The 18,711-nt window shown below is 42.6% G+C and overlaps 1 protein-coding gene across 2 annotated transcripts; it reads left to right on the top strand.

Annotated features, from left to right (window-relative positions):
• Positions 1-6,230: 6,230 nt before the first annotated feature.
• Positions 6,231-17,828, top strand: klc3 (kinesin light chain 3). Of its 2 annotated transcripts, none has more exons than XM_021587697.3 (12): positions 6,231-6,319; positions 12,222-12,450; positions 12,570-12,800; positions 13,165-13,240; positions 13,451-13,679; positions 13,805-13,892; positions 14,155-14,256; positions 14,796-14,969; positions 15,198-15,297; positions 15,474-15,654; positions 15,740-15,806; positions 15,976-17,828. In XM_021587697.3, the coding sequence occupies exons 2-12, from the start codon at positions 12,241-12,243 to the stop codon at positions 16,075-16,077; spliced, it is 1,560 nt and encodes a 519-aa protein (XP_021443372.2). In that variant the 5' UTR covers positions 6,231-6,319; positions 12,222-12,240; the 3' UTR covers positions 16,078-17,828. The 2 variants fall into 2 exon arrangements, with proteins under 2 accessions (XP_021443372.2, XP_021443371.2); XM_021587696.3 differs by having other exon boundaries at positions 6,267-6,549.
• The last annotated feature ends 883 nt before the right edge of the window (positions 17,829-18,711 follow it).

Below are 18,711 nucleotides of genomic sequence, written 5' to 3'. Positions count from 1 at the left end.
GCCCTATATTACATTTTCTATGTACGAATTTTCTGTGCTGTCGGCACCACAGCTTACCTGCCATGGTCAAAATTATAAACAAGCTAGGAGCCTGCTATCAGGCTGCCTATGGAATATACTGTATACTGTAGCTGCAACATGTATGTCTGTAACTGGAGGAGAGAAGGATCAACCCACCCAATCACAAACCAAACTCTACCCCCGAGACCAATGGTATTTAAACCCAACAACTAGCCTTCAAATTGATTACATTTACATCCCTTATCAAAATGAAAAGAAACCAATAAATACATTTACACAAAATTGAATTTTTCAAATAATCTCTCAAAAATGTTTATATATTGTCACATACACATACTCTTAATTTTTTGTCCCCCCCCCCCCCTCCAAAAAATGAATTCTTACAAAAATTACCAACCCCACTGCAGTTCCCCTCCACTAGGGATTTTGAATACCACTGCCCTAGATTTTTTAAAGTGTTTTAATTGAACTAGGAAAGTCAGTTAAGAACAAATTATTTTTTTTACAATGATAGCCTACCAGGGAACAGTGGATTAACTGCCTTGTGCAGGGACAGAACAGATTTGTCCCTTGTCAGCTCAGGGATTTGATCCAGCAACATTTCGGTTACCGGCCCAACACTAACCACTAAGCTACCTGCCACACCTACCTGCCACGACCTTAGATACTTCTTGATAGCCTAGATCTGAAAGGATCAAATAGGTATGGCAACAATGTATGGCAACATCGTAATGTGTCAAAGGGTAGGTGATAGCTAGACTATAGGTTTATATGTGATTGGTCCTAGGATGATTGAGAAAGTACACATTGTCAAATCAAATTTATATAGCCCTTCGTACATCAGCTGATATCTCAAAGTGCTGTACAGAAACCCAGCCTAAAACCCCAAACAGCAAGCAATGCAGGTGTTGAAGCACTGTGGCTAGGAAAAACTCCCTAGAAAGGCCAAAACCTAGGAAGAAACCTAGAGAGGAACCAGGCTATGAGGGGTGGCCAGTCCTCTTCTGGGTGTGCCAGGTGGAGATTATAACAGAACATGGCCAAGATGTTCAAATGTTCATAAATGACAAGCATGGTCAAATAATAATAATCACAGTAGTTGTCGAGGGTGCAGCAAGTCAGCACCTCATGAGTTAATGTCAGTTGGCTTTTCATAGCCGATCATTAAAAGTATCTCTACCACTCCTGCTGTTTCTATAGAGTTGAAAACAGCAGGTCTGGGACAGGTAGCACATCCGGTGAACAGGTCAGGATTCCATAGCCGCAGGCAGAACAGTCGAAACTGGAGCAGCAGCACGGCCAGGTGGACTGGGGACAGCAAGGAGTCATCATGCCAGGTAGTCCTGAGGCATGGTCCTAGGGCTCAGGTCCTCCAAGAGAGAGAGAATTAGAGAGAGCATACTTAAATTCACACAGGATACCGGATAAGACAGGAGAAGTACTCCAGATATAACAAACTGACCCTAGCCCCCCGACACAAACTACTGCAGCATAAATACTGGAGGCTGAGACAGGAGGGGTCAGGAGACACTGTGGCCCCATCCGATGATACCCCCGGACAGGGCCAAACAGGAAGGATATAACCCCACCCACTTTGCCAAAGCACAGCCCCCACACCACTAGAGGGATATCTTCAACCACCAACTTACCATCCTGAGACAAGGCCGAGTATAGCCCACAAAGATCTCCGCCACGGCACAACCCAAGGGGTGGCGCCAACCCAGACAGGAAGATCACATCAGTGACTCAACCCATTCAAGTGACGCACCCCTCCTAGGGACGGCATGAAAGAGCACCAGTAAGCCAGTGACTCAGCCCCTGTAATAGGGTTAGAGGCAGAGAATCCCAGTGGAAAGAGGGGAACCGGCCAGGCAGAGACATTAAGGGCGGTTCTTGCTCCAGAGCCTTTCCGTTCACCTTCACACTCCTGGGCCAGACTACACTCAATCATATGACCCACTGAAGAGATGAGTATTCAGTAAAGACTTAAAGGTTGAGACCGAGTTTGCGTCTCTCACATGGGTAGGCAGACTATTCCATAAAAATTGAGTTCTATAGGAGAAAGCCCTGCTTCCAGCTGTTTGCTTAGAAATTCTAGGGACAATTAGGAGGCCTGCGTCTTGTGACTGTACGTGTAGGTATGTACGGCAGGACCAAATCAGAGAGATAGGTAGGAGCAAGCCCATGTAATGCTTTGTAGGTTAGCAGTAAAACCTTGAAATCAGCCCTTGCCTTGACAGGAAGCCAGTGTAGGGAGGCTAGCACTGGAGTAATATGATAATTTTTTTTGGTTCTAGTCAGGATTCTAGCAGCCGTATTTAACACTAACTGAGGTTTATTTAGTGCTTTATCCGGGTAGACGGAAAGTAGAGCATTGCAGTAGTCTAACCTAGAAGTAACAAAAGCATGGATTAATTTTTCTGCATCATTTTTGGACAGAAAGTTTCTGATTTTGTCATGTATTATTAAAATACTATGTTATTCCTACACAGGGTCAAGCACATAAACATGAAACAAAATACATCTTTGTAAACAGGTCCATTAAAATAGTGTCTCTCAGTTTGGGTGATGAAATCACATCCATTGAAACCAGAGCCAGTTTAGTCACTTGTGCTGGAGGGGCTATGTTTAGTGCCACAGTGTAAAGTTCTCCATCCACCGGTGCCAGATTGGCTGATTAAATTGCATCGACTCAGCAGTCAGTCTGTCTGTCGTCTATTTACCGATACCTCCTCTCCTCGACCTGTGACTTTAGCACAGTGGATATCTACTGACCAGAATGACATAGCCTAGATGGGGTAATGACTGAGTGGGTTGTCGATGTACATCAGCAGTTTCCCAAAGTAGGGGTCATGACCCTTTTTATTTTTTACTAGGCAAGTCAGTCAAGAACAAATTCTTATCTTCAAAGACAGCCTAGGAACAGTGGGTTAACTGCCTTGTTCAGGGGCAGAAAGACAGATTTTTACCTTGTCAGCTCAGGGATGCAATCTTGCAACCTTTTGTTTACTAGTCCAATGCGCGAACCACTAGGCTGCCTGATATGAAAATGGGGGGGGGGGGGGGGGGGGGGGGTCGCTGGAAAATTTCTCATATCTTGAGAGAAAAAAAACATGCCGGGCCTATACAAAATAATACAGATTATGTGGTGTTGTGTCCCAAACTAGGGGACACCATTGTAACGTTTTTTCTCCTCCTCTTCTGAGGAGGATTAACAAGGATCGGACCAATACGCAGCGTGGTAAGTGTCCATGATACTTTCATATTAACTGAACACGACTCAATACAAAAATAACAAAGTGAATGGAAACAAAAACAGTCCTGAATGGTGACACAAACAACAAAACAGGAAACAATCACCCACCAAACACAGGTGGGAAAAGGCTACCTAAGTATGATTCTCAATCAGAGACAACTAACGACACCTGCCTCTGATTGAGAACCATACCAGGCCAAACACAAAACACAGCATAGAAAAAGGAACATAGACAACCCACCCAACTCACACCCTGACCATAATAAAACAAAGACATAACCAAATAACTAAGGTCAGAACGTGACAACCATGTGGAGTCGCCAGATATGAAAATGGGGTTGCGGAAAAATTTCCAAAATCCTGGATTTAAAAATACACATAAACAGAAACTCACATCAATACCTTTGTCAGATAACACTTTTAAACAAAGAATGTATGATATGTCTAGCAATCAAGAGGAAACTGACTGAACGACTCAAACTCCACAGCTTATGATCTCCAAATGGACGTTGTGAGGGCTGAGATGCCCGTGCATTGACTTTTGTTCGCTATACATGTCGGGGGATGCTTGCTATTCACGAGGACATATTGTTCTGTCTCACGATTCCCGAGCATGAAGCGGCATATGGGATGTTTAGTGTGCTGAATGACTATATTGACGGAAAACAGATTTCATATGGGATCAAATGGTGTGGTGGGCTTTTGCACAGATGGCTCCATCTATCACTGGACTCAAAGGGAATTCCCTGCCGTCTACCTCTGAGCATTAAATGCCACATTCAAAACAACTGGGGACTGTGAAATGGGAAATATCTGACTTCCAACTTCAGTGCATTCAAGACAACTGGGAAGTCGGAAAAAAATAAATAATGTAAACTCTCATCCAGGTAGGAATTGCAACTTGTGAAGTCGGGCCTCTTTCTGGAACTCAGACTTCCCTACCTAATGATCACTGACGTCATGATTTGACCTCATATTTTTCAGAGTTCCCAGTTGAAAGCACCATAAAACTCATGGTAGGCTACCCTAACCACACCCCCCCGTCGCGACATGCATCAAGCACTCCTATCTCATTAGTGGTGATGATAAGATACATTGTGTTAGACTCATTTGCAATTGACTGCCCCACATCGAAAGTATGTGAGGGTGAGTTGAGAAGACAATCAGAAATACTGCTAGACCGTTTTTCAATTGATTGCCATAGCCCCAAATAAAAAGTCAACATTGGCTGTTAATTACATACTTTTTTTCACATGGGTGGGGATGAGAGAATTTTCAGATATCAAGATGGGGTTGTGGGCTAAAAAAAAGATTGGGAACCCCTGATGTATGTATTTTACATCGTTACATTGCTTACTTACTTTACATGTTGCCATGAAGACATTGCATAAGATCCACTACCAGCGCCCACCCCCAAACACACACTAACCTCCACACACTGACTGATACACACTCGTCCAACTGTCCTATGATTCTCCCCTCTCAGGCATGGCCAGTATGTACAGAGACAGCTGTCCAGTGGGCGTCAGTTGATGTAACGTTTGCTTCTACCATTTGCCAAACCCCCTGGACACAGACGCATATATCACATTCCCTGCGATTAACACAGGCTTTCCACAAACCCCTATCTTCTGGAGCTTTAAGCCCCACTGCATACAATGAGCTATGGGAAAACACACACACAATTAAACATTAAACGAACCATCCACTCTGCAGGATTACATGGACGCTGGCTCGCGTTATAATATAGAGGAATGAGGGGATTTCATGGCATAAACCAGGCCTACAACAGTTCAAACCACCGACATTTGGGAGATAATTTGATTAGCATCATAGGAATCGGTAAGATAAATAATTACTTGTGGGGCGAGTAATGATATATTTGACATTGACATCACACTACAAAGAGTGGATTCTCTTTATTACATTGCCAGAGATATAAATCTAGAACAATATTGGTAGGACAGTTTTGTACTGTTATTAACCTCAAATGTTATATTATATGAATTACTTATTTTAGTATGTATATATATTTTGGGGGCTCAGAGGGAACAGAATAGCATTTGCAGACCTAAATAAGATTAAAATAATAAAGGTGCCAAAACTAAGGCCAACTGGCAAATGTAAATATTCTGGTCTACGCCACTGAATTTAGAATTGGGTGTAGAATGCACTGCAGTGTCACTGATGCTGTCAAGCAGCTGCCCTGACCCCTGAGCAGTGTTCACCTAGGACAGGGATGGGAAACTCCAGTCCTCGGGGGCCTGACTGATGTCACGCTTTTGTCCCAGCACCTGCTAACACACCTGACTCCAATAATTAACTAATCATGATCTTCAGTTTAGAATGCAATTAGTTTAATCAGCTGTGTTTGCTAGGAAAGAGTGACACCACTCCGGCCCCCAAAGACTGGAGTTGCCCATCCCTGACCTAGGACATGGGGAGTAGTGAGGCCAAGCTGCCCTTAAAAGGTATGAGTCTGCCTCAGTAGCCACACCAGCCCAGCAGCTGAACCATCAATCACCCAGATCGTATAACTGCCTGCAGACACCCACCGAGTGATCTGCTCTCTGTCTCCCTCTCTCTTCATCTCTGTAGAAGATGCCACTGTGTTCTATAGTCCATGTTGGTCTCTATAGCCTTGCAATTAGTCTCACATTGCTCCTGCCATCATTTCCCATCACTCTGACTTTTCATGCAACCTTTATCTTTGCAATGCAAACTTATACATTAATGTAGCACTTTAAAACTAAAATCTCATTCCATCACAGCCTAATAAATTGACAGCCTGTCATAGAGCAGTATCATTTATATCATATGTATATTATACATAATATATTTTTTATATACACTTTTTTATGCATTTATTTAAAATAAAATGTGAAAAGAGCAGTTTATCTCGGTAACAGTCATCCTTGCAGTCCTGTCTGTGCTAGTTAGTCCTGTCACTCGCAGTTCAGAACACCGACAGATAGATGGCCTTGTCCTCAGAGGGAGATGGCATCAATCTACCGCGGTGCATGGTGGGAATGAACAGATCAGGTAAGCTGAAATGAGACCGTCTGAGCCGCAAGAACAGGTGAATGATTACTGTAGGCCTACTGTTAATGCCGTCGTCCAAAGATACCTTGTTATCTTGGTCCCATAACGAACAAATAGTGGATGTTTTGACGCGAGGAGTCCAATTAACTTTAATGAGAGCCCGAATGAAAAGCGGAGATACGCAACAAAAAGAGGTCGACAACTCGCCAAAAACCTGGAATTAGTAGCAGGTAGGTTCAAAATTACTTTTGTTGATCGTACTCTTGTTAATGTTTTCACATCAACATTTTCTTTGACGTGTGGATCATAATTGTGTAGTTTCAATGGCTGCGTTATATCCCAATGGTATTTTATTTTCTTCTCTCACAGCTGCTTTAATGCCGAATTGTCACTGTATGCTTATAGTATGTCATCAATACATTTGACAACATTTATTTATTTTGATTAATAAATGTTTTTCTTTCTTTATTTGTCTGTAGCCTACGCAGTATAAGTATTCCTATACAATTTAAAACGCGTTGACAAAACCACAACAATGCACACACAGGCCTAACCATCTGTTGTTATTGCCTAATGTTATACAAATGCAAATTCGTAATCTATATAAAACCGTGTGCATTGTGAAGGCAGACAATGTCTAATATTGGAAAACATCCAAATACAATAGCTTATGGAACAGTCCTCCTGTACACGCGTACATGTTGTTTATCTGTCTCTGACTGGTATTGCATTTTTCTGACAGGATGCTCCTCTGTAGGCCACCATCCAATTTATTGTAGGCCTATGGTAATTGCTTCTCAATTTCTCATTTAGGTCTACTGACCTGCCAAAGTGTCCTAGTAAGTGCATAAAAAGGCCAAAAGAATGCATTATAAAAATGATATATTCTAATTTTCTTAAATATATTATATTTTCTTAATTATGTAAATATAGAGCTGTAGGCCTATTCATCCATAAAATGTGAAATTTACTCATTTGGTTTGCACACAAAAAGTATGATTATTGCATTGAAGTTTCACATAATGCAACAAATCTTGTCTACTTTCTATGACTGACATGATTAAACCTCATGTCATTGTTAACAAGATATAGTACCTTAAGATCAATTTCTCAGAAAGAAATGGGTAAATCCATTTGAATTCAAACCCTTCCATACATACAGTGCCTTCGGAAAGTATTCAGACCCCTTGACTTGTTCTACATTTTGTTACGTTACAGCCTTATTCTAAAATTGATTCAATTGTTTTTTCCCCCTCAATCTACACACAACACTCCGTAATGAAAAATCAAAAACAGGTTTTTGGACATTTTTGCTTATCTAGAAGAAAGACACAAAAAAAATTATATTACATTTACATAAGTATTCAGACCCTTTACTCAGTACTTTGTTGAAGAACTTTGACAGTGATTACAGCCTCGAGTTTTCTTGGGTATGACACTACAAGCTTGGCACAACTGTATATGGGGAGTTTCTCCCATTCTCTGCAGATCCTCTCAAGCTCTGTCAGGTTGGATGGGGAGCATCGCTGCACAGCTATTTTCAGGTCTCTCCAGAGATGTTAGATTGGGTTCAAGTCCGGTCTCTGGCTGGGCCACTCAAGGACATTCAGAGACTTGTCCCGAAGCCACACCTGCGTTGTCTTGGCTGTGTGCTTAGTGTCGTTGTCCTGTTGGAAGGTGAACTTTCGCCCCAGTCTGAGGTCCTGAGCATTCTAGAGCAGATTTTAATCAAGGATATCTCTGTACTTTGCTCCGTTCATCTTTGGCTCAATCCTGACTAGTCTTCCAGTCCCTGCCCTGAAAAACATCCCCACGGCATGATGCTGCCACCACCATGCTTCACCATAGGGATGGTGCCAGGTTTCCTCCAGACGTGGCACTTGGCATTCAGGCCAAATAGTTCAATCTTGGTTTGGCCTGGCAGCCAGCTGTAGGAAAAGTTTTGGTGGTTCCAAACTTCTTCCATTTAAGAATGATGGAGGTCACTGTGTTCTTGGGGACCTTCAATGCTGCAGATATTTTTTAGTACTCTTCCCCAGATCTGTGCCTCGACACAATGCTATCTCGGAGCTCTACGGTCAATTCCTTTGATCTCATGGCTTGGTTTTTGCTCTGACATGTACTGTCAACTATGAGACCTTATATAGACAGGTGTGTGCATTTCCAAATCATGTCCAATCAATTGAATTTACCACAGGTGGACTTCAATAAAGTTGTAGAAACATCTCAAGGATTATCAATGGAAACAGGATGCACCTGAGCTCAATTTTGAATCTAATAGAAAAGGGTCTGATTACTTATGTAAATAAGGTATTTCCATTTTTAATTTTTAATTAAATTTTCTAAAATGTCTAAACCTGTTTTCACTTAGTCGTTATGGGGTGTTATTGAGTTTTTTTATTTAATCAATTTTAGAATAAGGCTGTAACATAACAAAATGTGGAAAAAGTCAAGGGGTCTGAATACTTTCCAAAGGCACTGTATTTGCCCATTGCAGAAGTGGTCAGAAAGTGACTTTTTGGACATGAATGCCAAAACATTCAAGAGAAAAAGGTGCTCCAAATTGACCCATTTTGCATACCCCACCATAACCTGAGACATCCATGTCTTCATCACTGGAAAAAGACCACATTTTTTTACCATTAACGTAAATTATCTAAAAACATTTAAAGGGAGATTTTTTTTCTTCCCATATTTGCATATGTTGCAGCTTAGACCCTATTTTACATAATTTGAGGTTTTTGTTGTTCCCGCCATTGGTTGAGACACAACATGCTCTTGAATACAGGTTGAGTGTCTTGTTTTGGCTGATTTATGTACTAAAATGGGAGTAGAATTTACATTTCAACTTTCAAATGGTACCATATGGTTGGAGTTTCACATATCAGAGAAGGTTGACTTGAATCTGTTTTAAATGATACTCAGTCTTCTATAAGAAACCTATTGAAATCATAAAAATATAGATAATAGACATGAGATGCCATTCGACTGAGGGTGGACCGGCGGTCATCTTTTGTGGTAGTAATTAGAAGTTAATGTCAATTGAATTTATATTCCAATGGTGTACCAGCTAAATGGCAGGGGTCTGAAGGATAGGTACATTTTCTCAATTGTTTTTCTATGATTGAAATGACACCCACCCTGTATTCAAGAGCAGGTTTTGTAAACGATGGTAGGCACAACACAAAAACCTCATTTACGTTAAAGGTTTAAAATGACCATTTTTATTTAAAAAATGTAATGTTTTACGAAATAATCCAATAGTTTGTCAACACTTTGTGAGCTTTTAAATGACATCAAACTGAACCGTTAATATTTTCCAGTGATGAAGACATACAAAATGTGTCAACTTTGAGTACTTTTATCTTCTGATTTTTTAAATATATATATATTTTTTTAAATCTCTTTTAGTCCTCATTTGGACTAATCTTCCAAGAGTCCTTAAACATTAAAATAGAATTTATAATATGAACACAATTTCACATATAAACACACTGTTACAAACAGACAGACATACACTAACATATTGACCAGATAAATACTGATAAGGTCCAAGAAGTAACTTTTTGACCACTCCTTCCGTGGGCGAACATGTATGGAATGTTACTGTATGTTTAAATCAAAATATGTCAAAAAGGGATTGAATTCAAATGGATTTACCCAAGTATTAAATAAGAGCACCGCTCTTTTCAACATTAAATCTGTTATAGGTCCTTTATAAAACGACTGCAGCGTGAGTCCCAATCAATTCCAATGACCACTGTTGTTTACAACTGTCATATGCTGCCCTCCTCCCAGGAGCCACTAGTAAACCGATATCTGTGTGTTAATGTATGGTCTGCTGCAGATGGCCTGCCTTTTGGTGTTATGCGGATGCTGCCTCCTGCTCAGGCCCAGCACAGCTCCCTCTTGTTCCCCATAGACACCTGTTTCTCCTCTTAGGCTCTTGGCTTCACAGCGCAGCCCTCCTGTCTTGTACCCCCGTTAGTATTGGTATGGTGGAAGGATGATCAGAGGCCTTTTATGCTCATGATTCGAGTTCAGGCTGCCCATCTGGTCTTTGAGAAGCCAACATATTATTATTTTTGTAATCATTTTTTGAAACCATCCTCTGTGCATCAGCATGTTATTGCCACAGGGAGAAGAACACATAACCAGAAATATGACACCCACTACAATTGTATTTATTTGTATCTGAAGCAGGTCATGGCTGGTCTTGTATTGTGTTTTCATTTCATGTCAGAACTGCACTCCAACCATATGATTAGACCTGGTCTTGCTGGACCCATTGTCATTGTACTACACATCCCACTCCAACCCCTCAATGTGGCATGATGCCTCACCGACCAGGAAGTAGGCTACATCATGTGTTATGACTTGTCATTGTACTACACATCCCACTCCAACCCCTCAATGTGGCATGATGCCTCACCGACCAGGAAGTAGGCTACATCATGTGTTATGACTTGTCATTGTACTACACATCCCACTCCAACCCCTCAATGTGGCATGATGCCTCACCAACCAGGAAGTAGGCTACATCATGTGTTATGACTTGTCATTGTACTACACATCCCACTCCAACCCCTCAATGTGGCATGATGCCTCACCGACCAGGAAGTAGGCTACATCATGTGTTATGACTTGTCATTGAACTGGGCGGCTGTCGGCTCCAGGCTTTATGCCTTCGGGCTCACAGGAGCAAAATGGCACCGTTGTACCAGGATGTGTTTTACATACAGTCCCATTGGTGTTTTTGTTGGCTATTCACTGTTTCCTTTGGCTGCCAGAATGCATAGTCATGGTTCTGAAAGTTTGCATAAAAATCCCCAGGCAGATCACTTTACAGTTTCAAAGGATCTGACAGGCTGTCAGGGCAGCATACCGTTATCGTTGTTGACACCCCCCTGTGATGGTAAACATAGGCTACACTTGTAGTTTTGCACTTTGTACAGAACTTGGAGGATAATAGTATGTTCTGATAAGATGTTTTGTGAAACAGCTATAGGACAGATACAAATGGATTGTTGTCATTATGGTAGGCTTGTGTGCTATTAGTCTGGTTTAGCTTATTAGAAGTGGCAGCATTTAATTATGTGCTAGCGGTAATATGGCAGTAATATGGCTAATGGATACACTCCACAGTGTTGTGTTGGACTAAGCAGACAATGTGTAGGCTGACCATAAATCCTTTCTCCTCTGTGTGTGTGTCTGTATTTTACTGTAACTCTCTAGTCACAAGACTCTAGCATACCGGCAGTGGTGAAAGTATAGTTGTATATCTATAGCTAGTTGGTCAGCCTACACATTGTCTGCTTTAGTCCAACACAACACTGTTTACTGTGGAGTGTTAGCCATTAGCCATATTACTGCTAGTGCATAATTAAATGCTGCCATTACACACCAATGTTGGACCTTTATTCAATTTGTGTGTCCCATACGTGCATATATACTGAGTATACAAAACATGAACTCTTTCCATGACAGACTGACCAGGTGAATCTAGGTGAAAGCTATGATCCCTTATTGATGTCACTTGTTAAATCCACTTAAATCAGTGTAGATGAAGTGGATGAGACAGGTTAAATAAGGATTTCTAAGACTTGAGACATGGATTGTGTATTGGTGCCATCCAGAGGGTGAAGTAGTAGGTGCCAGGCGCAACGGATTGTTTTAAGAACTGGAACGCTGCTGGGTTTTTCACGCGCAACAGTTTCCTGTGTGTATCAAGAATGTCTTCACCACCCAAAGGACATTCAGCCAACTTGACACAACTGTGGGAACCATTGGAGTCAACATGGACCAGCATCCCTGTGGAACGTGTTCAACACCTTGTACAGTCCATATGACCGTGTACAAATATTTAAAAAAATTGAACCTTTCTGCCTCCTCCTCCATACAGGGTTGAGCTGAGAGGCACCATGCTGTCGGGGGAGGAGATTCTGTGCAGCACGCGGCAAGTGATAGCGGGCCTTGAGGCGCTGCGAGGTGAGAACCACACCCTCCTGGACAACCTGCAGGAGGTGCTGGAGGACCGGCCGGTGGCCGAGAGTGGCAGTGTGGAGCAGGAGAAGAGTGGCATCATCCGCCAGTCTCTGGAGAGGATAGAGCTGGGCCTGGGAGAGGCACAGGTGGGGTCATACTGGAGATGGCAGAATGGGTGAAGTTGTATTTTGACTGTATTGGATGTGTACATGTTTATATGCACACCTACTTCACTCTCTCGCTCTCTTTCCCTCTCCATCCCCAGGTGATGATGGCTCTGTCGGCCCACCTGGGCTCCCTGGAGGCGGAGAAGCAGAAGCTGCGGACCCAGGTACGGAGGCTGTGCCAGGAAAACCAGTGGCTGAGGGACGAGCTGGCCGGGGCCCAGCAGAGGCTGCAGGACAGGGAGCAGGTGGTGGTCACGCTGGAGGAGCAGAACAGACACCTGCAGTTCATGAGCAGTATCCGCAAGTACGACCGGGAGTCGCCATCACCGGTAGGTCACAGACCACCACAACCAGGGTCGTATTCATTATACACCAAACGGGGAAGAAACAGACTGATACAGTGAGGAACTACCAAAACTGCTCATATTCGTTTTCCATTGCACAATGTTTTGCTATGGTGTACCCTAATGAATATGACCCAGTGCATGTCTTTGCCTCGGCTTTTATGTTATTACTAAAGCTAAGCTGTTGGTGGCTTATCAGAGCAGGTTGCTATGTGTTTCTCTGTATAGTTCATAGTTAAACCTTTATTTAACGTGCCTAGTTAAATAAAGGTTAAATAAATCAAATAAAAATATAGGTACTTCTCTCCGCTCTGTACTATCGATCTAGTTATGTTTTCTATGTCGACAGGATGACAAAGAGACGGGCTCCACCAAGGAGTCCCTAGATGACCTTTTCCCCACGGACGAGGAGGAACAGTCACAGAGTACGTGCACTCGTCAAATGAGCCGGATATTCTTGTCTGTCTATCTGCTGTGCAGACGAGCTATGCATGTATGTTTGTCGATGTCTCGGTGTGACTCTGTGTTGTATAGTCTGTCACTCGCTGTGTGTATGTCTGTATGTTTGTGTTAATTAATATTTGTGTGTCTGTATGAATGACTCTACCTCCCTCTCGTGTCCTCCTGTCCCCCAGTATCTCAGCCCCACGGTAGCAGTGCGGCAGCAGCGGCCCAGCAGGGAGGCTATGAGATCCCGGCCCGCCTGAGGACCCTTCATAACCTGGTGATCCAGTACGCCTCCCAGGGCCGCTACGAGGTGGCCGTGCCCCTCTGCAAACAGGCTCTGGAGGACCTAGAGAAGTCCTCAGGCCACAACCACCCTGATGTGGCCACCATGCTCAACATACTGGCTCTGGTCTACAGGTGAATGGAGCCACGTTAGCCTAGCATATCATCCATGCTAGCTCTTACTGTGGGGGATTTCCATAGTGTGGCTGGTTACGTTAGCTGTATGCTAAAGCTAAAGGCTGTTTTTCTCTTCTCTGCAGAGACCAGAACAAGTACAAAGAGGCGGCTAACCTCCTGAATGACGCGTTGGCCATCCGGGAGAAGACCCTGGGCATAGATCACCCTGCGGTATGTTCCTCTATAGTGAAGTTCAAGCGTCACCAAAATGGACAAAACAAGAAGTCTAAACCATGCATAGCTAATGGCTTTCCCCAGCACAGTGGAAAAGCAGCTACAGTATGTAACCAGTGGTGTAGGGTAAATGTTTTTTTGCCCAACAGTTTACCCACCAGAACGTATTGAAGGTATTGGGAGCGTTTTCTTTTTTCACCGCGACCGGCGATCAGAGAATATCACTGGATGTAACTAACAGTACTGTATTTGTTTATAGGTGGCAGCCACACTCAACAACCTTGCTGTACTGTATGGAAAGAGAGGGAAGTACAAGGAGGCTGAGCCACTGTGTAAGAGAGCCCTGGAGATCAGAGAGAAGGTAATGAGGCAGTAACCTAGCAGCAACGTGACTAGAAACCCTGCCCTCTGATGGACCAATGGCAACTCTGCAAGCATTCTGTAGTATAGCACTCCTACAGTACTATATTGTACTATCATTTCTCAGTCATGCAAGCAAAAAATCACATACCTATTACTCATTACTTCTTTCAACAATAAATAATGACTTGTTACTCCCTGGGATAAGTAATTTGTTACACTACTCGTTATATTACGTTGCGCGTCCTCACTCGATGTAAACAATGTCGTGTTGCTTGCAGTGGAGAGGTGCACAATTGACATTTTACTGTTATATTCTTGACCTACCAAATCAAAGAAATGGGAGTATGTTTCTGCCACTATTTATCTCCCATCACAAATACTTATTTGGATCAGTGACTGTAATAGGAAATGAATGATAACATCAGTAACAATCAGTTTATCAGTAACCGTATAATTTCAATTGGAACAGTAACTCTATGTTATAATATAATTATTACCCAAACCTGTTAATCCCCACCCCCCTCGTGTCGTTGGCAGGTGTTAGGCATGGACCACCCTGACGTGGCAAAGCAGCTGAACAACCTGGCGCTGCTGTGTCAGAACCAGGGCAAGTACCAGGAAGTGGAGCAGTACTACGAGCGTGCCCTGCACATCTACCAGAGCAGGCTGGGCCCCGACGACGCCAACGTGGCCAAGACCAAGAATAACCTGGTGAGGGATGGAGAATAGGAGAGGGTGAATGGAGGGAGGGGTATAAAGGGGGGGTGGACATGGTTGGCATGGTCACTGGGCTAGATGCTACCATATTATGTGTGTGTGCGTATAATATGCTATGATTGGGGAGAAGTGGGGGACTTTGACCCAAGCTGCATGCGTGTGTCTATCTGAGGTGTGATAGTGCTATTTGTGACTCTAGTATTGCTGTATTTCTGACTACAGGCTTCATGTTACCTGAAACAAGGGAAGTACAGACAAGCTGAGGCTCTGTATAAAGAGATCCTGACCCGGGCCCATGAAAAAGAGTTTGGATCTGTGGATGGTGAGAGCAAACTCATAATATGATCTTAGAAACCTGCTCTCTAGATTCAGTAGCATTTTGATCCAAAAACGGTATATGTATTGGAATTGAAAATGTACCTCAGATTTGTACTGTAAATAACTAATTGTACTGCATGATGCCACTGATATGCATCCTCTGTGATGTTGGTGTCTCAGGTGATGTGCGGGACATCTGGACCCACACGGAAGAGGAGGGCTCCATGCAGGATGGGCTGGGCAGTCTGAAGCGCAGCGGCTCATTCACCAAGCTCCGCGAGTCAATACGCAGGAGCAGCGAGAAGCTGGTCAGGAAGCTGAAAGGAGTCGGACCTCAAGATACCACGCCTCGGACTCCTGGGTAAAGACCAAGTCCTCAATCTGCACGTGTTAGCTCTCAAAATGATGTCCAATTTTTTTACTCTCTCTTTCTTGTTCTCCCTCAGGATGAAAAGGGCTAATTCTCTGAATGTGCTGAACGTGGGTGTGAGGGAGTGTCAAGAAGCAGCAAGGGTGAGCAGCAGTTTCTGGCTTATTCTCACATTTCTGTACAATATGATTGTTATAGTGTTTATTCATCCTTTCATTTTATGTGTTTCATATCCTAAGGCATTTCTCTGGCTGTGTGTCATCAAAATTAATGTGTATATATAGTGTTATAGTGTTTTGTATGGTCTTCCAGAACCCCTGCAGCCTGACAGAGAACCGAACCCTGAGCTCCAGCACCCAGAGTCTGGCACGGCGAGGATCCCTCAGCTCTGCACACTACACCTCTGAACACTAGCCCCCCCCCCCCCCCCCCCCCCCCCCCACACACACACACACACACACACACACACACACACATCCAGGAAGTACTCTCATACAGCTCTGGTCCCTACTCTCCGTCTCAGTGAACCTACATGGGTCACTGCAACCCCCTTCCCTTGCTCTGTTTTTAAATCGAACAATGATCCGTTTAAGTTTGTTTACTGCACTATGTTGTAGCGGGTGGAGGTCACTGATACTCCTTGCCTGCTAGTTTTATCCCCTGGTGCCCCAGTTCTGAGGTATAGATTAGGATACACACAGCAATGAGGACTGGTTTGAGAGATGCAGATTGAATCTGTTTCAGACCAGATTTAATAATGCTCTGTACAAGGAGGGAAAGCTTGAATTCTTCAACGATTGTTCACAATTATGAACATCTTGATATTTGCATTTTAACTGCAGTTGGGTCAACAAGTAAGTGTCTGCAGCTATTGGATGTTATCCAAATTAATTTATCTATGCATGCAAAAAAGTTCTTATTTATACAATGTGCTTTTTAAAACGTGTTACATTCTGATTTTATCTCCTTGTGTCCATTACCAGCGGTACTCTTTTTGGCACTAGGTGATTTTAATTCCACAATTTAAAACATATTTACTAATATCTATTGAATGTGATGCACAAATAGTGTATTGGCTTCCATGTTAGGTTGTGGTAAAGTGCTCTCCTTATTCCACAATACTAGAGCAAAATCTGCACTTCCCAGTCCAGCGGTAGAATGCAATTTGTCTAAGGCTTAGCATACTGTAAAAATATGTTTGTACAATGTTTAGAAGATTTTATTATGAGCAGATATAAAAAGCTTAAGCTATTTTGATAGCCCAAAAGTAAAAGCACTATGTGCCTGTATGTAATATCTTGTTTTTTTTATTTGTCTCAGTTTGGGATACATTTACTTTTTTGGATAGCTAGCTAATTTAAATTCCTTCTGAAACATGTTTTTAAAATGATTTGATTTTGTTGTCTATGCATCCTACACAGGATGTTATCAAGAGTAAATATGCAATTCGAGGGACAAAAAGTGATTAATTCACTGTGGTGGTATTTCCAAGTGATCATTTAAAAGGGTGGTAGAGGAGTCACTATTGTAAAAAGATTGTTAACCCATTGGGGTGGATGGAGGGAGTTCAATGTGGGTTGCGAAAAGGTCGCGAGTTTGAATCACAATGAGTCTTGTTTTCCAACCTTAACCAATCACATTTCTCATTTGATGTTGACTGAATAGCTGTATACATGTGGGAAACAATTGTGGAACCCTTCCTCATGCTGCTGCAGTGGACTAGGCACTGGGACAAGAACCAGAAGGTCACAGGTTCTAATCTTGCCCTTTCGTTCAACGATCAACTCTGGCCTAAAAAGAGGGCACAATCCGACTGTGGACAAGATCAGGACACAGAATGCATGTTAGCACCATGTACAGTATAAACAGGGCTATAAGCTGACAAAGCACAAGGGCTCTATTCAAACGGTGTCAAGCTTTTCATATGCAGCGTTTTACCATGAATGCAATCTCCATTAACATTGCCTTGAAATTTCAATCACGCTGAACTTCAGTGATACAGATTGAATAGAGCCCTCCCTACATCTTGTTTATGTAGAATTATGTTAGCTGTTACATATGGAGAGCTTTCTTTGCAGATTGTCAATGTTATTGAAAATTACAAATATATTTTATATCAGGAAACCATAGCAGACAAATGTCAAATAAAGTATCTCTTCAATCCACTGTGTTCATGCTAGCCTTGTCTGGGTATGTTTCATGATGTACATGTTGTCATGACGTGGCCCTTTCTGGGTCTAGATCATGTCTTCTCACTCTCTCCTACACCCAGGTTCTGTTATCTCAGGTTGTAAATTCCTGACGGAGACTCTTCCCCCTTTTCATGCAGAGACCACAGTGAACAAAGGAATTAATGTGGCCGAACTCCTAAATCCCCAAAATGGGAAAATGAAACAAAATGTTCACTTATGAGGTGAGAATGGTCTGTGGACACTTAAGGGACAGGCATGATGAGTGTGTTTCATTTGGTGACCTCAGAGAGGTCAGGAAACACACAACTATTTCTCTGAATGTGTACATTTCTCAATTATGGGGTTTGCATCTAATTCTTGTATAAAATTAGTCAAGATTCAAGTATTTGTGAAATGTGATGTTAAACCTTTAATGTGAGAGAATTGTATTCCCTTTAAAGTTTAAATAAATCATTGGCCCGCCCGTGAGCACAGACATGATCAGGCATCGTAGAACCGCCTTTCCTATTGTTACGAATAAAAAACCCTCCTGAGGAAATCCTCTTTAGAACGCACATACCTCGGTGTTAACTGAGGTGGCACAGGTTTGAGTGCCAAGACTGAGCAAACCCACAGCGTGAGTTATGATTGCGAATTGTTATTGAATTCCTAACCATACCACATGGAGAATTGGCTACACGGCTGGAAATGGTTAAACTCAGACTATAGATCCATACAGAATAAGAGCAAATCTTAGATACTAATTACATAAACATCTGAGAACATTTCTGAATGGTACTCTGAAGTATCCATTCTAACCACGAAAGACTGATCTTCAGGGAACAGAGAGAGAGACTCGGATGAACTCTCCAGCAGA

This window comes from Oncorhynchus mykiss, chromosome 27 (genome assembly GCF_057628025.1).
Source record: "Oncorhynchus mykiss isolate SJ-2025 chromosome 27, ASM5762802v1, whole genome shotgun sequence".
Taxonomy (NCBI): domain Eukaryota; kingdom Metazoa; phylum Chordata; class Actinopteri; order Salmoniformes; family Salmonidae; genus Oncorhynchus; species Oncorhynchus mykiss.
This window is presented reverse-complemented; position numbering and strand designations above follow the sequence as displayed.

Coding starts and splice junctions, on each gene's coding strand:
- klc3 (XM_021587697.3), top strand. CDS start 12,241: ATGCTGTCGGGGGAGGAGATTCTGTGCAGCACGCGGCAAGTGATAGCG. Junction 13,241..13,450: donor CGAGGAGGAACAGTCACAGA/GTACGTGCACTC, acceptor CCTGTCCCCCAG/TATCTCAGCCCCACGGTAGC. Junction 15,298..15,473: donor AGAGTTTGGATCTGTGGATG/GTGAGAGCAAAC, acceptor TTGGTGTCTCAG/GTGATGTGCGGGACATCTGG.